At 30.4% G+C, this 22,345-nt stretch overlaps 1 protein-coding gene across 2 annotated transcripts in view; it reads left to right on the forward strand.

Moving 5' to 3' along the window:
• The window catches only part of LOC118185696 (neuroendocrine convertase 1-like), a 172,772-nt gene that overhangs the window by 37,321 nt on the left and 113,106 nt on the right, over positions 1-22,345 (forward strand). For both annotated transcript variants that reach the window (XM_035355596.2, XM_035355583.2), the window contains exon 2: positions 17,094-17,198. In XM_035355596.2, coding sequence (XP_035211487.1) covers positions 17,094-17,198 — 105 coding nt within the window. The remainder of the gene's footprint in view (positions 1-17,093; positions 17,199-22,345) is intronic.

The raw sequence follows: 22,345 nt of genomic DNA on the forward strand, positions 1-22,345 counted from the left end.
CGCTATATGAAGACTGTAGTCAATAAATAAAAAGAATTAAAAAATGTGTTAGATTTTTTTATATGTTTATATTTCTTAAAGCTATTTCTAGTTGTGAAAAATATATATGCCCCAACCACTAATTGGATGAGAAATACTCGCAGATGATGTTTCAGAACCACTTCTTATCACCGTTATCAAACTACATGTGTCTAGTAATAATATCAGATAAATCGGCGGGCGTCTAAAGCGGTGCAAGGAACAACTTTCGTTATTGTTTTAGTGAATTCTAGTTACGATTTATCTAATAGTAGAGTATTTAAATCTATTCTTTTACTATCATTTTTTATTTTTTGAAAAGTAAGCACAATTTAAGGAGGAATATGTAAGAAAACTGCAATCTGAGGACTTCAGATTACAGTTTAATACCACAAAAATGTGTGCTATTAATTTGTTAATTTAAAAGAAAGCAATCAAAACAATGTAAAGTGAGAAAAAATAAAGCTTAAAAAGTGGCTCCATAATTGCTGCAAAATTTTAAAAACACCTTTAAAAAATAAATTATGGTTGTTATGTTATCTAGAAGTGAAGAGGCCACCTAATAATTACCCTAAGTAAGTAGGTATTAGCCCTATACACTAACTAGAAAACTAGCAACATTGGGGCATCATTCCTTGGGTCCGGAAGGAAACTGCGACTCCAGCCAACTCTTCAAGTTCTGCCACTGCCGGCGGCATCAAAGGCACTTCTACCTTTCAGTGTTAAATTAGCTCAAGCAAAATAATATACACTGCGATATACATAGTTGTACAGGTGCATGTTTTCAGTGGCGTAAATAAGGGTATGCAAGGAATGCAGACGCATAGGGGCCCGAAGACTTAGGGGGCCCATGAATGTCCTGCTGAACTACATTTACATATTTAAACTTAAAATAAAAATTTAAAACACGTATAAAAATCATATATTCGAGACGTTTAGTGTACCAAAAAGTTTTCTTAAAAGAAAGGGGAGAAAACTTTACCATACTTATTTTCTACAAAAAAAAAAAAAAAAAAATATGTATGTTCAAATAGTTTTTTTTTATGAAATTTTTCATAAATATATTTTATATTTAACAAATGTATCATTTACATTATAAAAATTCTTATTTATGACTTGTATATTATTGCATAAGTCATGATGTTCATAAGCTCAGCTGATCACAGAGCGCTATATATTAGTGTAATTTCTTTTTTGTACGTTTACCTATCATGCTGTCTGTCAGTTTATAACATAACCAGTTGTTTACCAGCTTGCTAAATTAAGCGGAAAAAACTTGGATTGGGGCAGATTTTATATAGAAATTCGAAATATACTTGCATGTAAAACCTACTGGATTTTATTTAAAAATCTCCGCAAATCTAGATTCCCCCCTTTTTTAAAGCACAGTAAATTTATTGGGGGGGGGCAGGAAAATGTTTTGCACAGGGGCCCAAGAGTTCTAGCTACGCCACTGCATGTTTTAAGATGTTATTTATAGCAGTGAGTACAGGCATCATGTTTCAGGACATTATATATTGTAGTAGAAACAGGCGTGATGTTCCCACGTTACAAATCACTTTTGCAAACATGATTTGTTTACTATCACAATTAAATTAGAACTAAAAATTTGTTTGCAAAGCTTACATTGAAGTACTCTTGTATAGTTGTGCTGAAACTTAAGAAGCTCAATTTTGACGATTTATTATCTGCTGTAACATATCTTTTTGTGATAATTGATTTTCAGAAATTGCATTATATCTAGCAGTACATTGTTATTCACATGTAAAGATAGATTATGGCATTATAAATTGTGGTGGCTAGAAGCAAATTACTTCTAGTTTATAGATTATGTCTATACTCATGACTTAGATATGACTGTTAACGTTCAATTCTGAAACGTTTCAAGAAGCACCGTTCAGAAACGTTTAAAACAAAACAAAACAAAACAAAACAAAACAAAACAAAAAAAAGATGCTGTATTCTTCCACAGTTGCGCGTTGCGTGCTTTTTTTTTTTGAATCAGTTAGCCAAACCAAATCAAAAACTTAAGTAACTGTTAACCATTAAATATTGAAAGCAAGACAAAAAAATCATTATGATTATTGTATAATTTTCAGCTCGTTTTATTGCTTTATATTTATATGAATTTGAAATTTATATAAGACTTATCATTTGATAATGATGTCACTGCGATGCGTGGAAACTAATAACCTCTTTCAATAAAGCAATTTATAATTCTGCATTTATCTTCAAGGAATTTAATATTGCAAGAAAAAGGCTAATAAAGTGTTGCTATGAAACATTTAAAAGATAAAAACGTGTACGCTTAACAGAAGGGTTGAATCCGAGAAAAAGGGTTGGCTACACATTTTCTTGCATGTGTTAAGTAAATACAATCTATTTTCCTTTAATATATCGTTTGCGGTATGCCTTAACTTAGGCAAATAAGTCCTCGTATAATAAAAGGAATATGCCTTTCTTTACGGAAAATTAGCCGCCCACCCGTGGTTAGCGTCGCTGATTGTCGTACTGAAGAGCCCGGGTTTGAATCCCGGAGAAGGCATGGATGTCTGTAAATGTATAGTGTCGGTGCGGTATGGCGCACTCTAAATATGCGACGAGCTGAAAGTCCTTTCGTGTGGTTTGGTTGAAGGGAAGAGGGTTGGGAGACTCTGGGGCCTGTTCCTCCGGGGAGCTCTCCATGAAAACTGGGGGCGGAACTGAGCTAAACCGCACTGTCACCTGTAAGGTGCTCAAGGCTGTTGCCAATGACAGGCGTATCTTGCGCTCCTTGCCACGAAGAATTTCGTGGGCTTGGTCTCTGCCTCGGTTGCCAAGTTTCACCATTCTACTTCATTACAATGACGAAATGCTATATTTCTTCATCTACGTCGTCAACTGTTTCTACAACATAGCCATCTTTTCTTTTGTTCTCTTTTGTTCAGAGACTGAAGATACTGATAGAATAGGAAAGTAGACAGTTGTTTTTCTTAAAACGTTTCGTTATATTTGAGCTAAAGGAACGTTTCACCTACTAAAGAGCAAAAATAAATTTTAATAAAAAGTGTTATTAACATTCTAAAACCTTAATTTTAACATAAAAAATTAATTTAAATTCATAATTTTTCTTGCATACATCATCATGAAAAGCGCACAATCCATCTCAAAAGTAATAAGAATGATTAAAAAGCAATTTTTATTGAACATGCATACAGTTGCTAATAATTGTCTTCAGAGTAGATACTTTTTCATCTAATAAGCTATACCAGCTTCTTTGCCACTCTTCAGAGTAGTGGAAGAAGTCTTCACTTGAGATGTTGAAATGTTTCATCGCAGCTGCTTGAATATTATCATCTATCACAAAACGGTGTGCATTTTGAACTTTGGGGGGGGGAGTAAACATACGAAACCATGTGAGGATTGTCCGGTTAATGGTGAAATACTAGGATAGTTTTTTAGCATTGATATGTGACATTATATCATTGTTGTGGTAAAGAAATTTTTTGATTTAATTTCACAAGGACTGTGTACAACTATTTTCAAAATGCGTGAAAACTTGTAGTATGATATAATTCATACTAAGAGTTCTTTGAAGTATAAGCACACGCTGCGCACTTGGTCCTCAGTGCTTTCACTTAGTCTAAGAATACCTTGTGTTACGCGAAGATTTGGGCTGAAAGCATAACAGAATCGCTATAAGCTGATTTCAACAATTGCGGCATTTCAAAACCAGAATTTTGGATCTATGATTTTGGGTTTCATGCAAAACTTTATTGCACGACTCTGTTCTAGGTATATTTGCATTTTTGCCAGTGAACAGACACATAAACTTGTAGAGACATTAGGTTATTTGGAAGCAGAACACTTGAAAAATGAGCAATGCCCTCGCCAGGAATCGAACCATGAACCTCTCGGATACGCTTTGAGAGTGAATACTACTACACCACGAAGGCATGCTAAGAAGGCGGGAGAAATACTTTATATACTCCCCCTTTTAAAGGGCGACTGGGGTTTTAGGGGACCCAATCTGCAAATCCCGGTGGTGAAGAATCATCATTTACCACCTTTTAGTTCGGGCGCCACTGTAGAGACATTAGGATTTTTTGGAAGCATGAAAGATGTGAAAATGAGCAACGCCTTTGGACCTCTGGAATATGCGCCCAGCGTGCTGACCACTACACTGCGAAGGCATACTTTCAAGGCGGGAGAAATACCTTGTAAGGTACTATCCTCTTTACTATAGCCTGCTGCAAATGTGCAAACTGATTTGAAGAAGATCAACTCTGAATATCAGGTCATTTTCCATGTGCCTCGATTCCCTTTTAACTTTTCCGACAATCCTCTGTGCAACGCAAATAAAAATTATTCGCTTAACTTAAAAGAACGGACCACGTATGTTCCAAAATGCTATATAAGTTATTATCACTGACTGAATTACAAACTGCGAATTCATATCAATGTGACAGAGTTTCATGATTGAAAATTTAATTTATATAACATAATCACATTCCTTTTGCTTAATCAACTAATAATACATATAACATGAATTAAGGTGCAACTCTCAAAGGTAACACTCAGAAAAAGCACATATTTAAATGAATATCATCTGAAGCAAAACCTTTTTCTAACAAGCTAAAATACATACTCCAGCTCAGATATTCTTAGCGAAAGAAAAAGGTATCCTCATTGATGCATATGCTAAGGTAATTGCGGCTTACGGTAAATCTTAATTTACATATTGGTAATTAGAATTTTTTGAACTGATGACGGTATTACTGTGTAATGAAGTATTTAATTTTTTATTAGATAGTAATTCTGAGAATTCTCGAAAATTTGTGGAAAAAGCAGTAAAAGTCAAATATGATATAACTCATCGTTCTAATTTTGGATTGAAACGTTGAAATTAAATTAAATAAAAGCAATCGTATATACTTTTAATCAAATGCTAGAGAAAAAACTTCCTTAAAGAAAATTTCTGCTTAAGTATAATGCAAGAATATGAAAATTGCCATAGGAAGGTAACACGAGAAGTTGAGTAAGTTAAAACCAGTGCTTCTGAGAAGATATTTTAGACCTAGAACTTTTATTGTTATAAAATCAATGGCAGGCCTTAAAATCTGTAGAAAACTTAAGCATTTGCAACGGAACTAAAAAAAACTAAGTTATTTCTTAAAATTGATAACAAAAAATAAACAAATGAATTTTATATGTAATAAAACAATAAGAATAAAAAAATAAATGGATGGAAGATTAATATAAAGGAGCTTTAAAGAAAATATTCTCTCTGCAACAACTTACAAATTTCTGGCGATAAAGATTATAATTAATGATAAAGAATACGCTTGTGCAGCTATTTACATACATTTGCGTTTCTTTTGTTAAACCCATATTCCTTTTATTAAGATTTAATTTAAAGAAAATTATATAATACCTCTCTTTAAGTTGTAAGTACAGTCTCAACACTGTAGGCATCAAACGTTTTAATTTGTATATTTTGTCACAATTTCTAGCTATTTTGAACTCCTAACTTTCCCATTATTATAAATATAAAGAACGCAGTCAACTGATACTTTTGTCATTGAGACCTTTAGACGAATTCATAGTTGGTTCAGAGAAAGAATCTGCCTCTTTTCCTTTCCATTTTAATGCTATTTTTGTCAACAACATTTCCTTATTTTTCTCTATGCTTCTGAATACTTTTGATGCAGAAGTTTCTGTATTGTACTGCAAATATTTTGGAGGAAGGATTTGAAGTGCAGTTTTCCGAAGGTCTGGAACTACTTATAAGAGCGAATTTATGTGTATGATTCAAAAATTAAAAAAATGTCAACAATTTGCTTCCAGAATATTATTTATTCATGCAATCTTGCATCAAGCTAAATGCAAAAATTGACATTATGAATGTAATCAATGTTAATCCGTCTTACCAAAGAACATGGAAGAACATGGAACATATTCAGAAAGAATTGATGCTTAAAAAAATAATGCTTTAAATTTTCACAAGTGCTTCGCTTTTATACATAAAGCAATTTACATTTTTCTTTCCATTTGCATTGTTTCTGTTGTGTTAGAATTCCCTAGGCATGGTTGCTTTTATATTGAAAATACTGTTTACAATTTACGTTGGAAATAAGGCAGTGTTGAATATATCGAAAATAATGCCATTTCAATATTTTTTCTTAACATTCTCATGGCTACAAAACGTAAAATAATAATTTAAGCATGACGGAATTATGACTATTGATTATGAAAGATACTCAAAATTAATTTTATGCAAAATTACTTAAAATTAGTATTTTTATAGGCAAGTAAAATCAAACAACGTTCATGTTATATGTTATTGATGATTATCATAAAATACGAAATATGTTTATTGCTGAAAAATCAGTCAATTTTAAATCTCTGATATTATTTTTTAAGCCAGAATAAATTTTAAAGATTTTATTTTTTAATAATTAAATAATTTACAAGATTACACATAAGAACTTTTTAATTTCCTTTTCACATCTTTCTCTCTAAGAAAGCTTCTAAACTGTGCGTAGAAAATGATGTTTCTTTGGAGAAGTCAATATCATGTGATTATATTTATTATGTAAACGAAATGTATTTGAGGGCTTAAATGAATGAATATATTTAAGAATCGGAAGTATATTTTGGTATAAAAAGCTGTTGGAAAAGTTACATTAAAAATAATAAGACACATATTTAATAAATTACATCTGTTTGAAGAATAATAATTTTTACATTTAATAGTCAAGTATAATTAAATGTTTTAAATCCTTTAGCTTTTGTCTTAATTAATTATGTTTATTTAATTTATTTTTATTCAAACTGGTTTCGAAAACATTTCCATTCATTTTGCTTTAAGGGTAATAATTAATTTTATGATTAACTTAATTATTAAAGATTAATTAATTACTTTAAGAGTGCATAAATAATGTGAGTAAATGAAATCTGTGAATACAGTTATTATTATAATTAATTTCTTAATAATAATAAGACATAAGTTTTTCTGTTTCAAAATATTCGTCATAATCATAGCATTTCTATATACGTCACATGTATCACGAAAAAGATAACACGGGAAGGTAGTTACATAATATGACTTCTATAGCGAACTAATTTCCTCTTAAAATTCTAGTATGTGACCTTAAATACTGCCTATTGATATAAAAAAACTATTTTGGATTTTTTGTTTGAAATATTTCATAATTCTGCTCAAGTTTTGGATAATATGGATAAGGTATTACGAAGTTAGTGTTTAATTTCACGTGGAATTAGAGATTACGCAACTTAAACTGTCTTCACGGAGTGTAATTTTTTGAATTTCTGATTAAATTCATATTTCCTTTATAAATCAGTATTCTTCATCATGTTTCATGAAATTACTTATTACGCTTTTTTAGTTAATAACAGAAATATTAATAGAAGTTTTATTATTTTTTTCAGAATTCAAGCTATCATTTTCATCAATTTTTGTTTCTGGTTATTTAAGAGATGGAGGATTTCCGAGACATTTTTTATTATTAAAATATTAGTCATTAGAGAAATATATATGCCTACTATTTAGATTTTACTACTGTCACTTAAATTATTCATCCATATTTAAGCAGCACAGAACTAACTTTAATATTATATCTCCATGCTTATCATTGTTATTCAAAAACATTTAATAATAACTTATTTTATGCTTACAGAAAATCGCTAATGTTTCTAAAATTTAACTGCAACAAATTTGAAAAGCGCTTTAATAGAGTGACAAATAATGTTTAGTTTAAATACGAAACGGTGTCCTTATTAGCATGTTTAAAACACTGAAAAATGCATAGAATTACATGTGACTTTAATATTATATCTCTTACTTTAATATTATATCTCCATGCTTATCATTGTTATTCAAAAACATTTAATAATAACTTATTTTATGCTTACAGAAAATCGCTAATGTTTCTAAAATTTAACTGCAACAAATTTGAAAAGAGCTTTAATAGAGTGACAAATAATGTTTAGTTTAAATACGAAACGGTGTCCTTATTAGCATGTTTAAAACACTGAAAAATGCATAGAATTACATGTGATTAGCAGTCTAAGTAAGCCGATAAAAACGCAGAAAAACTGATCAGGCAGGAAAACTGATAAGCGATCGAGTTTTTGATATTTTGGGAATTTTAATAGTTTTAATAAATTTTCATTCGTGTATAAGCGTTTAGTGGTTTTAATGCAACAGACAATAAATTCTACTAAATATAAAAAATGCATAAGTAGCTCAGTTTGTTCTCTAACATTATGCTACGAGACCTAAATCTATTTATGCTTATAAGAATGATAATTTTTGTGCCAATACTCTTACTAGGTTTTATATAAACCAAAAGTAGGGATAGCTTAAATTAGATGTCAGTAGTGTTATCTAAAGTATACGCGCTCTTAAGGAATAAGATTTGTAAGTCTCTACATATGAAAGACGATGTTATTGCAGTTCCACTTAGCATGTGTATTAACTAATGCCTAATTAAAGCAAAACATGCAGCGAAGCAAGTGTAAAGGATTCAAAATAGTTTAAACTGTTTGTATTTGTCGTAGGTCTGCAGTTTTAAATAAAGTATAGTGAAATAATCGATATGAATTCAGGAAACTCAATTTTGTTATTCTTTTAAAAATTAATAAACTGTAAGTATAGTGAAATGCAATTAAATTATGGCTGCTTACACTTAAGTAACATTATAACAATATAACGTTTAGATGCTAAACAAAATAAGTAAAATGATACATGAATCTTAGTAGATTCCAATAATTACAATATGAAAATGAATATTATTAAAAGTATGTTGAATTTGAAAAGCTATTGCGAATGGAGGAATGCGTAGTATTTTTCAGTTATACAGCCTGCATTTTAAGATTATTTGTCGTTATTTTAGAGACTCGCAATCTCTTCAAATGCAAAAATGATAAACACCAGTTTTATGGATAAAATTGAACATCTGCTCTGTTCTCTAGCACTATCATTTTAGACTCTTGCTCTGTTCCTACTGAATGTATAAGTAAAGAGCTAGTTAAATATCTAAAATTATCTAGAAAGAGATTGTTAATTTATCAATGAACCATCATCGCTAGCTTTGAAAGAGCCAAATAAGCTCTTAACAAAACAGGCTTATAAATTAAATGCTGAATTTAAAACTCTGTTCTAAACTTATCCATTAAACTCCATTTGATAAACTGAATGGTTGTAACTCAGTTGAAAGTTTGTGTTTTGTAGCTTTTGGGATTGACATCATAAATTTAAATCTGGTTCAGGCATCATTTGCATTCGTTTGTATCGTTTCGAGATAATCATGTCTTGAGTACCTAGTTACGAATGATTAGTGTATATTTTTTCTTTTGTATTTATTAATCAATACACAAAAGCAACTTAATTATGTACAGCCTGTTCTAAGTTATTTCCCTGTAATTTAATTTTCTATTCTTTTGTAATTCATTAGTTTCTTGATGTCTTCCGCATGTGCTTTTTTCACCTGGTAATTTGAAAACATTTCTTTTATAGGGATATATAATTTAGTGTTAATTTTTAATATTAGATGCTAAATCTTTTCAGGCTATAGCCCATTTTAGTTTGGCGATTGTTGACAGAATGTTTACGCAGCTTGTGTAGAATTGCCAATAAATATTTGCTGAGGTTTTGTACAGAATTTTCTGTAAAGTGTTTTTATTAACTAGAAGGATGCTTTCGAAACATTTTCTTTCTAAATAACTATTTAATTATGATCTGAGCTGATAATATAAATGTAAAAATTGATTTATAAGGGAAGCTTTAGGCTTAGATGAACATCTGTTTCAGTAGTTAGACATTTACCATTAGATATATCCGGAAAGACATCTCCTCAATCCTATACATGTTCTGAAAATGTAAATCAGAGCTGCACGTTGGCCAATCAATCCGAGTCATAGTCTTATTTTCTATCCGCACCTGCATAACACTACTATGATGTGTTCTGGCGTTATTATGCCCAACTCTCATCTGCAAAGAAAATGTGACTCCATTGATGATAACTTCAGCCTTTGTGCTCTTTAATTGTGTGATGTCACGCAATGTAACGTAGCGAACAAGACGAAGGGCCAATATGCCACGTTTACGAAAGCATTAAGCCAACAGTAAACCTCAACACTTGGTGTCGTGCTGCCGTAAACAGCTGCTATTCAGTGTTGCCCGCTGACTGACGCCGGCCGGTTTTCGTCTTCATAAGGAGAGAATGGTCATCTCTTTACCTTTTCCTTCCGACTACTATCAAACCTTCTTGTAACTTCTTACAGCTTTGAAATGTTTCCGAAATATGTGAAATGATAGTGTGATCGATAACAAATTTCTGGGTTTACGCTCGTTATGCTACTCCCCTGCTCAAGCTTACCAATCAATCTTCCTCGTTTGGAAGTCATTCATATGGCTTCTTTTAGCCAATTAAATGTCACTTAGTATTACAGCGAAAGTTTTCATAAACACTTTTAACCTCCCGTTGCTTACCGTCATGTGTTTCGGGCGCATATTCGGGCTTTATACGTTTTCGCATGGCTTACGATTTCTTGTTTCCGGTGTCTGCAAATGAATCATCTTTCTATCGAATTATAGGTTTATTTGCTATTCGCTATTAGCTCCCTTTTCCACTTTCAAGGACTGTCTGCTTCAGAATAGTCCTTAAGTTTTTCATTATAGTATATTATAAACTTGAGGTAACTTATGCATTATCGATCTAGGCATATATATATATATATATATATATATAATTAATAATAAGAAAACTTTCCATACACCATCTCCAATGAACACAAATTCGACATTTTTTATCTTTTTTTTAGCGCATGTCATGGGCTTTTTAGTTTACTTTTAATTACTTTTATTTTGAATTAATATATATATATATATATATACATTTAGCTTCAAAATCTATTTAACTGCAAAACGTAAAGACATTAAGATAAAAAAGATAAAACATACATCTATTAAGATATAAAAAGATACCGCTATTAAGATAAAAAGATAAATAAAATTATAACTTTAATTATTAGAGCTTCTAAAGTCTTCTGTTAGATATAATTATTTCTTTTTCTATTCTAAAAATAATAAAAATGCAATTCTTTTGAAAGCGTAATTCATGTTCTGAAATGAATGGTTATAATGGATATGGTTATAATCTGAATATATTAGTGCAAGCACAGGGATGGTTGCACCTAAGTTTTATAATTTAAAATATACATTTCACATATTTTTATGATTATAGCATAAATTAATTTATTTTTTAAAAGAGGCATACTTGCTATTGGTTTAGAAACGTTTCGATTTAGGAACTATTGAGTAAAATACTTTAATTTCACTTTACCTGTCATATGTGTATGCATGCCATTTGCGACATAAAAGAATCATATGGATCAATTTTAAAGTAACACATTGCAAAAATTGGATTACGTGTAGTTTATTATTGTTTAGAAGAGAAAAGGAAAAACGCTGTGTTGAAAAGAAGACTTTAGGGGCTATAAGAAATTAAAGCTAGAATTCTTTCTTTCTTACGCACATACCATATACAGATAAAAGACAAATCGGTGAGTTCTGCTTTCGTGTAGTGATACATGCCGTCACACTGGATTACGATTATTATGATGAATTACGATGGTAGAACTCTATATCTCAGTTTATCTACTGCTGAATAGCGTCTCGGGTCATGGACCACCTGAAGGCTCCATTTATGCTCACGTTTCTAGAACGAGATCTGCTTATTTCAGTATTCAATATTCTTCCATAAGTAAAATAATTTTAAAAACCTTAAAATTTTTACTTAATTTATTAAACATAATTATCAAAAACTACTCTCTACTACCATAAAATTAAGTAATTGTCATCAAACATAGCTACGTTCTTAGCATCCAGCATAAGAAGAAAACAGCGTATTCAAATTCCAAAATAATAAATTGTTGGCCATTTTATATTCTGTAAAGTATTTCTAGTTATACTAATGAATGATCAAATCATCTATTTCATGACCATGAAAAATACATTGTTTACACTATAGTAACATTATAGGCATTAAAAATAAATTACGAAATAGCATTAAATATATTCCCAAAATTTATAAATTCAAAACAGTTTTAAAAATGTTGAATTACTATGAATTCATAATTTGAATAATAATACATTTTACTTTTCTTTTCTCCTTTTTTAAACTCCAAATGAAATTTCAGAAATTTTTAACTGCATTTAGATATTAAATGTAGAGTCCACAGCATACTTAATTTTGTTTCACGAAGAAACCAAACGAAACAAGGTTTTGAATTTAAAAAACTTTTTATTCAGGGATCGGCTAGAAGGTATCTATATTGCAGTGTTATGTAAGATCATATGATGCTGATTAATTTTGAAATCATACAGTTTAGATTCATATATTATAAATATTAATTGTTACGAATTTTGTATACATGTGAATAATTTTAGAGAAATTGTAGGTAAGTTGCAATTCTTGTATAATGTAACATGAAAGGCGTCAGAATACGAAACATAGTCTGAAAGCTATGTTTAGAGGGATATTGACGTAAATAGCGTCAAGCTGCTGACGGTCTTGGCAACTATTTTTGTCACCAAATATGGCGAGAATTAGCCAAAAGTCACCAAGCTTGGCGACTATTTGGCGATATTTTGATCCGATATCTGTGTAAGTTGGACTGATTCCTGTGTAACTGTAACTGTACCCAATCACACGTAACTGTAACTGTGTATGCCTTCAAGCAATTTCGAGAAATCGAAGGTACTGGAAATTTCTCGGTGGACAGAAGGATGCTCTCTCCATTTTTATGGAGAGAACATCTGTGCAAATACTTTGCAAAAAAAGCTTCATTTTTAATACAAACTATGTCATAGATCTCTATTTGTGTGCTTAATTTCTGTTCTCATGATTAAATAAGAAACTATACATACAGTTTAATACTTTTATATTCATTTTATGGTTGTATATCTAACATTTCTTCTCTATTTGATTACAGGAAGTACATTTTGTTTTTTCTATTCGAACATTTCCATTTAAAATGCAATCCTTTTTAATGTTTGCAAATAATTTCTTGATTTATTTTTAAATAAAAAATATTGGGTATTATTTATGTATAAGTAAGGACATATGCCATTTTACTGGATTCTTGATAGTATACGGACCATTTGCACATTCTTTTTGTCTTCACTAAATTCATATTAAATATTTTTGAAGTGTTGTTTCATTTGAAATACTCATTACAAATGTTATCAAATCGTTATTATTTGTAGAGATAAATATATGGCAATACATTTTTATTGGCTGGGTAAAGATGCTTTCCGAAGAATCCCTCAGTCTATCGAAGATACAGTGATATAATCACTAGCGTTCAGTCTTAGGGATTATTTATCTTGCCATAACGACTTTACTAATGCCCCGGATTAAGATCATGATCCAGGCAAACGTGTCAAAGTAATCTGTCTTCGTTTCTGGTGGGTTATTTTAAGGCTTGTCCAGACATGGACTTTTAGAAGAAAAAGACAGACATGTTTTCCGAATTTTCAAGCTCTGTCAGCTGTTGTGACGTCAGGAGAATGAAAAGATAAGCTACTGTTTTCGGCTTACTTGTTTTTAACAAAGCATCAGTACATGATCTGTTTCGACTGGTAAAAATTCAGAATTATATAAGATGATCTGATTAATAAAAATCGACTTTATACAGTTGATGTTGTTGATTAACTATATTCGCACTTTTGATCAGAAGGCTCATGCATAATACATTTATTTAATGGTTTGGTTTATTTAATAATTTTGCATAACTGCATTATAGAGTATTGCCATTTGGCAAAACTAGAGATCTTTAAATTATCTTTTATATTTAATAAATGTGTAATTCTTAACAACACACTGAGCGATAAACGTATTTCTTAATAGTTCAAGCAATTTTTTCATTTTTGATGATACATCTAATTGATATAAATTCATAAAGCCTTCTGAAATCGTTATTTTAAAGCTGTTTAGCAATGATTATTTAAAATGCTTTACTTTGTAAACAATTTGATCTAACCATCTCAGTTATTTTTTTTGAGTATCATCCTAAGGAATTTGGTTAGGAAAAAAAATAAATTCATACTTGTTAATTTCTCATAAATGTGTCTTTCATTTTCACATAGATTTTATCGGAGTTTCAACTTAACAAAAAATGCATTCGCTCGGTGCTCAGAATCTACAACCACTTGTGGCTAAGTAACTTAACAGAGAAATAAGATGTAAAATCACAACTACATCATTAAAATTTACATTCTGGCAGGAAACTGAAATCAGAAAGGAAAGTAAAATTTCTGAAATTAAAAAATAATTGGTTAGAATAAAATAAGGTCTTTACATTATTTCCCGCCAGAATTTAAATATTTTAAAATAAGGTCTTTAACGATCTAATCGAAAATATTAAATTATAATTTAAACTAACATATTTTGCGTTGGATATCGTGTCCTTCCAGTGGATCTGAGAGAAAAAGAATATTAGCATAAGTTTTAGATAGTATATGCATTTGGCTAGAGAATTCATGAAACTTCATTTTCATTTTCACAAGTTTAATTTTCCACCCCTAGCTCTCCAGCATCAAAATAACTTATTGAATCTGTGTGCCGTCCGAACTAAAAAAAGTGGTAGATAATGATTCTTCTCCACCAGGATTTAGCAATTGCGTCCCTTAATCCCCGGTCGCCCTTTAAGGTAACCGACCTCGCTCGAAGGGCGTTTTTCGAAATGTTTGTTATATTTTTGAATTTATGTGATTTTTTAATGAATTGTACTCAAACTTAAATGTAATCACTGCAAAAGCGATAAAAAATCATTATTTTGAGAAACGTACGTAAAACTGAAAATTTTATATCAAAATTAATAAAAACATCAAACATCCCTGACAAGAAAATATTATTGATAAAAATCTATTTTCGACTTTATTTTATACATACTACCTAGAAACTTCCATTGAACTAGAATAATTTGAAAATATTGAATCACTAGCAAAATATGTCAGTAAACACTAAAATGATTTTAAAAATACACACGCTATTGATTTAAAAATGATGTAACTTAAATTTTATGCGATTATTTTTAACTTATAGTCTACGTTATGCATAATAATGTCTAAAACGTGTGTGCAAAATTTCAAGTGATTCTATAATGAACGTTTAGAGTTATCATGGTTGCCGTGAACATAAATCATGAAAAAAAAAAGTAATCAAAAATCACGTTTAAAGTTTTCAGATTGTTACATGACATTATATACACAAATATTCACTAAAAATGCTCCTCCAAAGTGAGAGTATAATATTTAAAAGAATAGAAACAACAACATTATGATTGCGATTTAATTAATCAAAATCACTTTTTTCATTTGCAATAAATGTTCCAGATAATTTTACAGACAGATGTTTCAGTTTCATTGTGATTACCAGAATCAGCAGTCACATATTTAGCGTATTGGTTGTCGTAAAATTTTCGCTTTTTTGAATGACTACGTATAAATTCTGGCATTCTCGAACTTTCGATTATTAAACAGAATAAAAAAAGTGCAGAAAAATGAATCTTTAGCTGGATAAATTAGCGCAGGAAATTTTACACAAAAACGAAATACTGAAAGCTCAATGTAAATAAAACAATAAGTTTGAAATGTTGTTGCCAACGTAAAAGAGAGATTACTTTGCCAAATTCTCCAAACATATCGAAAGGCTTAAATTTATTTAATTTATAAATAACACAGAAAAAAGTGGAAGCTGCGCCTTTAATTTGTATTTAACTTCCGGTGTGGCAGACAGCTACTTCCGGTTTGTTGTATCTTAGAAAAAACGATATATCTCCACTTCTAATCAACATATCAAGAAAAGAAAAGCTGTTTTCGATAGCTAAGAATATGGCCTTAATAAGTGTTAAATTTAAAAAAAAAAAGAGTTTTTCAATCCAAATCGGCCTTTTGAACGAGGTCGGCTACCTGAGGTGGGGTATACAAGGTGTTTTCTCCCTTCCTTTCCTGCATGCTCTCGTGGTGTAACGTTAGCACACTAGTCGTGTATCCGTGAGATTCAGGTTCGAGTCCCGGCGAGTGCATTGCTTATTTTTCCTAATACCTGCTATCATAATATCCTAATGACTCTACAATGATACTAAGATATTTTGTCAATTGTATTAGTAAATCATTAGTCACAGAAATTTGTAATAGTATGATTATATTTATCATTTTATATACTAAAAGGACTAGAAAATTTTTAAGCTGATTTTTATAAAAAGAGAAGTGCGTTTTTACTATCACATGGGAAAGCAGCAGTAGTATTTTTTATTAACGGAGGAATCAGCTGATTTTTGCTGTTTAAAACAGCAAAATAGTAAAAATTTGAACTAAAACACCTTCATTAAATATATCGACTTATCTCTACTTCGAAATCTGTTTCGATAATTCTCTTATCTAACAATTTGAAAATGAAAAAATTTAATACTATAAATATTACTTAATTTTTTAAAGAAATATAAGTTGAAACTTTTAACAAATAAGAATTTAAATTACAATCGAAGAAAAATAATTTTGAAAAGTTATTTACAGCTGCAATTTAAACTAATATGAGGCCCCATGGCGCACCGCGCAGCAGCATCAGAGATCCAGGGTTCGATTCCCGGGCTGGACAAGGTCGACTCAGCCTTTCATCCCTTGATTTACATCACTTGGGTCGATAAAATGAGTACCAAGTTCGCTTGGGGACTAACCACTGGGGGTCCTGCGACAAGCTGACCACTTGTTCAGGGCATATGCTTACGCACCCCGGGGCCCACGGTCAAGAAAGCAGATTTCGGGCACTGCAGGCCTTGGCCCATTAGGGCTGATACGCCACTGAGTTTTTAGTTTATTTAAACTGATATAAGCATTGTTATTATAACCTTTAAGACAGACTACTTAAAAGCATTTCTTTTAGTATTTGACATTTAATATCTAGTTTTTAAAATGCGATGTTAATTAAAGTTAAATACTGTGTAACGTATCAATTAAAGTTATATGTTTTCTATTGTTATGTGTGATAAATACTTTCATCTTACAGTTAAAAGGATTCCCGAACACTTACTTGATGAGAAAAATTGATCATCCTCAAAGATCCAGAAGAAATGCTCTCCATCTGACGAAGAGGTTATCAGAAGATAGCAGGGTAAACATATCTTCAGTATTTATTTCCTCTTTCAGAAACTGCATGAAATTTATATTAAAAGTATTGAAAATATAAATTTAGAGACATTAGTATAAATCACAAAATATATATAGTTTCGAAGAGATTGCATAGATAAATAGATCTTCAAAGATCCGTGTTTAAATTTAAGAAACCAACAAAATAGTATAAAATTTTGAAATAAGGTAACTTTGATTCCATAGCAACACATTTTAATAAAAATATTTGAAATTTAAATTTACGCACTTATCTTTAACACAATAAAATGTTCCTATGAATTACTCTAAATTTGTAAAAAAAGAATTTAAATCGCGGATACACATCAGAGACAAAAAAAAATTGTTAAAAATCATCTTTCACTTGACGAAATTAAGCAGCACCACATTTCAGGAGCCGTTAAAAAACTGAAATTTGTTTGGCAAAAATTTTGAAATTTTAGCACTTTTGCAAATATGAGTTTGAAACTTGTACTATGTAGAATTCCGTAACATTTGCATAAACTGTGTCTCAAAACTAGTGACGTCTCTTATTTTGATCTATTATTGATTTTTTATTAGTTATATTAGCAAAAATTCATTGACATCTAAAGAAATCTGTTTTGATGCACTAAAGGTTTCCGTGTGGTTAAAATTGATTTACTCCAAAAGCTATCCATATTAGATTCATTCCTTAAGCCATTAATTAGTGTTCAACTCTCTTGTTAAGTCTGCAACAAGCCGTTTAAAAGGTAAGTCAAACAATCATTTTTAAAACACCCTGTGCAACGCAATCAGCTGATCTTTATTGGGAGCTTTTACCTCTATCACAATATTTCTCCTATTTGACTCGTATATAAAAAATGTAGTCCGAATAAACAATTAAACACAACTTTAAATCTTTAGAACAACCATTTTTCTATTTATTTTAACAATAACAACGGTAAAGAAAAAACTGGTAATCATGGTAATACTTTGCGACTGCGCAGATAGTCTCGCAGACGATGTGTTAGCGTCGCAGAACAAATACAAAAATATTAAACAACTCGTAATATACTATACATTAATTATTGCTATAGTGGAACGTCTATTACTACAGCTAAATGAGCGCTGTGTATCAAGTACGGATTATCCAAAAAATAATAATATGTTTACTGTGCTACTATCTACCACAGCATACGGTAAGGAATGAAGTGTTCATACACTTGTATGATTTGCAAACAGTATGGGGTTCCAACCTGTTATCTAACAGATAAATTGGTAGGAACAAGTAAGTGATCTAAGTACCTAACAGGTAAGCGAATATTCGAGTTCAAGTTTCATGTTTGGGAACATTACCTTACTGAAAGCAAAAATTTCCAGAAAAGCCTAGGATTTTGTGCCCTTTCTTTTAAATTTGTTTTTAAAATATTCCGCATTTTAAATAACATTCATTATTTAAAATGCATTTTATATTTAAAATGCAAACTTAGCATTTATTATTTAAAATGCAAACTTAGCATTTTAAATAACTATCATTATTTAAAATGCTAAAAATTCTGCTAACGCTTCCAACATCGCTTGCAGCCATACACCTCCACACCATAATTTCTAACATTGTTTCATTGTAACTTGTAAAAAATATTTGATGCCGCAATTCTTTAGGATTGTCAACGAATTCTTCTGAAATTTCTTACCTCTTTTATTTTTAGCTTTATTTATAGAATAGTTTACGCGCAGTTAGTCGACCATAATATCAAGACTTTTTTTTTTAACAAATTTCTAATTATTTTAGAAAGAATTTCGTTTCTGGTATTTTTCCGACGTTTTTGACGTAATCGGCAAAGAAATTCAAAAAGAAATAATTTTATTTTCTTCGAAATAAACAGTTCATGTCAGCCACTTAGCTTCGAAGATCTCCCAGAACGATACTTGTTTTCTACAGCTATAATCATTTTAAACCTGTGCACAATATAGCACTGTTATAGGAATGTATCTATTATATTTCTTGTATCGCATATAGATTTTCAATTTCGTATATCCACGGGCGTTTTAGTTGTTTTGATGCTCCTTTGATAAAAAAAAAGATAAAGATTTACTCATCTTGTAAAGCAAGCAGAATTAAGGAGGGAATTACGTAACCAGTTGCTGCTATGGTAACAAAAAACTTTGCGTAGGGGAAAAATTGGAATATTTTAAGCATGTAAATAATTTTCCCTTTAAAATTTTATGCATTTTTGAGGTTTTAACAAATATTGTTATATGAATTTTTCTCATTTATAGAAAAATGTTGTTGATTGCATACGGATTCGTTATAGATTGATGGCACATAGGTTTAATGATAGGTTGATAAAATTTATTTTATCAAAAGAAACATTTCAGAGAGCTAGAACTTTCCGTAAAAACAGTCGTATAACTCTTCACAATATCGCAGAGTACAATCAATAGTTACACTGCAAACTACTATGAGCTTTTAACAAATCGCAATACAAAGTGCAGCTGAAAAGAAATCTGAGTACTCCAAATTCACGCTGAGCTAACAATTACTCAGAAAACAGATGCTTTTACAGTTTTCACCTGACCGCCGAGATATTTCTAGTACTTTCTGCTTCTCGAAATTACTGGAAGGCAATACGAGGGTCGAATGACGGTTAAAGCTAATATAGTGATGAATTACATGTGTTCAATTACAATACCTATTACGGTAATACAGTAACCGGACCAAAATGTCACCAAATTATCGCGAAGTTTCGAGAATTTTGGAGATTTGTCATCAAATTTGGCGACAAAAATTAGTCACAAAACCTTTGCCAGCTTAATGATATCTCGCGAAATTACCGAGATACGCATTTACTCAATGTTAAATGGACTTGCATTGTATACTTACTTTTCCGGCATAGCTTGTCTCTCTAGATTTTCCATGTTATATTACACAGAAAAGTAGCAAATGTTAGAGTCCTGCATTGTATTTGAAAAAGTTAAAAAATTAAAAATCTGCATAAATGTATGTATATTTCTCGCATTATGATAAAACAACGGTGCATAGAGCCATTGAATTTTGAATGACGTAATCCTCCTACGAATATGGGCATGTGGAATTCCAAATTTCAAATTTGGAATTTGTTTTATTATCGATTTCATATTTTGTAAAACTTTAACGAATTTTTGATTAGCAAACTCGAGGATTTCAGGATTCCAAAGCGAGCAATGGCAATACTCTACGAAAAAAAAAAAAAAAAAAAAACCTTTTTAGCTCCAGCGCGCGGAGCTGTGTATCCAAAATTCTAAAGATAGGCTCATTTTAAAATTATTTTGCGACATTGCTGTTGAACTGAATTTTATGGTTAAATGCAAAGAACATGATATTTAATAAATAAAGGTAACACACAAAACGTTAAAAAAAAGCCCCTCTGGACGTAATTTAAATTCTGAAACCTGCAGATTTTTTTTTACTGCTTTCCCATGTGTTACAAATAAGTTTTAAAGCTAAATTGATTAAATTTTTTTGTACATGGCATATGGATACTTTTATTTCCTTTACTATATATCTAAATAGGGTGGTGCGTGATTATTTCTACTAACCCGAAAGTAAATTGCAACACTTTTCATCAGCAACAACGGTGCATTTTGAACCAATTGTACGGAATGCATTAAACGTTAGTTTTTTAGATTGGTAGGCAGAACTAAATGGCCAGAAACCTCATAACTTACCCTACTGGATTTCTTCTTTTAATTGAGTTATTCATCGTAATTGTAATTGAAGACACTAAATTTTGTTCGTTTCTGAATTTGAAAGGAGGTTGAAGATAGTGTGAATTTCGTAGTATGCCGTCTTAGCCATGGCACACAGTTGAATATAGCGAAATGCATTCCAAAATCTATAATAGCTATTAAACTCAATCACAGCATATTGCTTAATATTAAATGTCCTCGTAAACTAACATTTGACACTATCATTTTTAATACCTCACAGAAATGCTTTTGTTGTCTCATAGCGGTATTCGTTTACTTCAAGTTTAGATGAGAATCTATTACCATACAACAGGGTCTATAGCCTTATATTTATCTAACATGCTAGACAAGTGATACACTCACTAGCATAAAAAATAATTCATATAAAAGTTAATTTTATCTAAATTTCGTATATATATGGCAAAAAGCCTTATATTTATACTATTAGTTCAACAAATGAAATGTGTTTCTAGCATAATATAACATGTTGACTGCACAATTTCTTGTTGTAGTAGTTTTTCGAGCGTTCTGCATTAATAATTAAAATTAATTAATTGTTCCGCTTTAATAATTAAAATTAATTAATTGTTCCGCATTAAACATTAAAAATAAAATATGGGGGTGGTAGTAAAATTTTGTAAGTAACATGGATTCTACCTTTTATATATATTTCTGTTTTAATATTGCTGTATTTTCTATTTATACCATTTTATATTCAAGGAACGAATGAAAAACCAATTTCTCGAACTTCTAAAACTGAATTTTTTTAGTTAAATATTAATTTTATTTAATAGAAAATATTTAGTTCTATTAGTGGCAACAGTAAATTTATTTTTATATTATGAACGAGGTAAAAAACATCTAAGTATCAAATTATAAACAATAATATAAAAATGCAGATTTAAAATTTTAATTTTAATTACTTTGTTTATTCACATTTTCACATTCCATATTAACTGTTTCCCACATCCAGCGACCTAGCAGATATACAAATCAAACGTAAGTTTATTAAGTAATTCATGAATGAAGTACTCTGACCAAAACTACTAAATTATCTCTCTTAAATGGCAGAATGAACATGAAATATTGATAATGCCATATCACTGTCTTACAACTTTAAAACCATAAAATTTCTTGACAGAGTATTAGCGTTACGCTGAGAGATAAAATTTAACCTCATTTCATAGTTTAGTCGAAGCAGCGCAATGTGCAGGAATATTCAAACGAATGCATACATCCGGTCCTGATAACTGAAAAGTACCCTTTTCGTAAAACGCCTTAACTTTCAAATAATTAAAATTAATTAATCATTCAAAATAAATCATAGTTTTAACTTATTTTAAATGATTTATTATTTAAAAATTAAGGTATCCGACCTCGTTCGGGTACCATTTTTTAAGAAATGGTTTTTATTTTAACTATAATCGTATTAATTTGAAGATA

This window comes from Stegodyphus dumicola, chromosome 2, assembly GCF_044657685.1.
Source record: "Stegodyphus dumicola isolate Sdum_Otavi_A_Nest chromosome 2, ASM4465768v1".
NCBI classification, from domain to species: Eukaryota; Metazoa; Arthropoda; class Arachnida; order Araneae; family Eresidae; genus Stegodyphus; species Stegodyphus dumicola.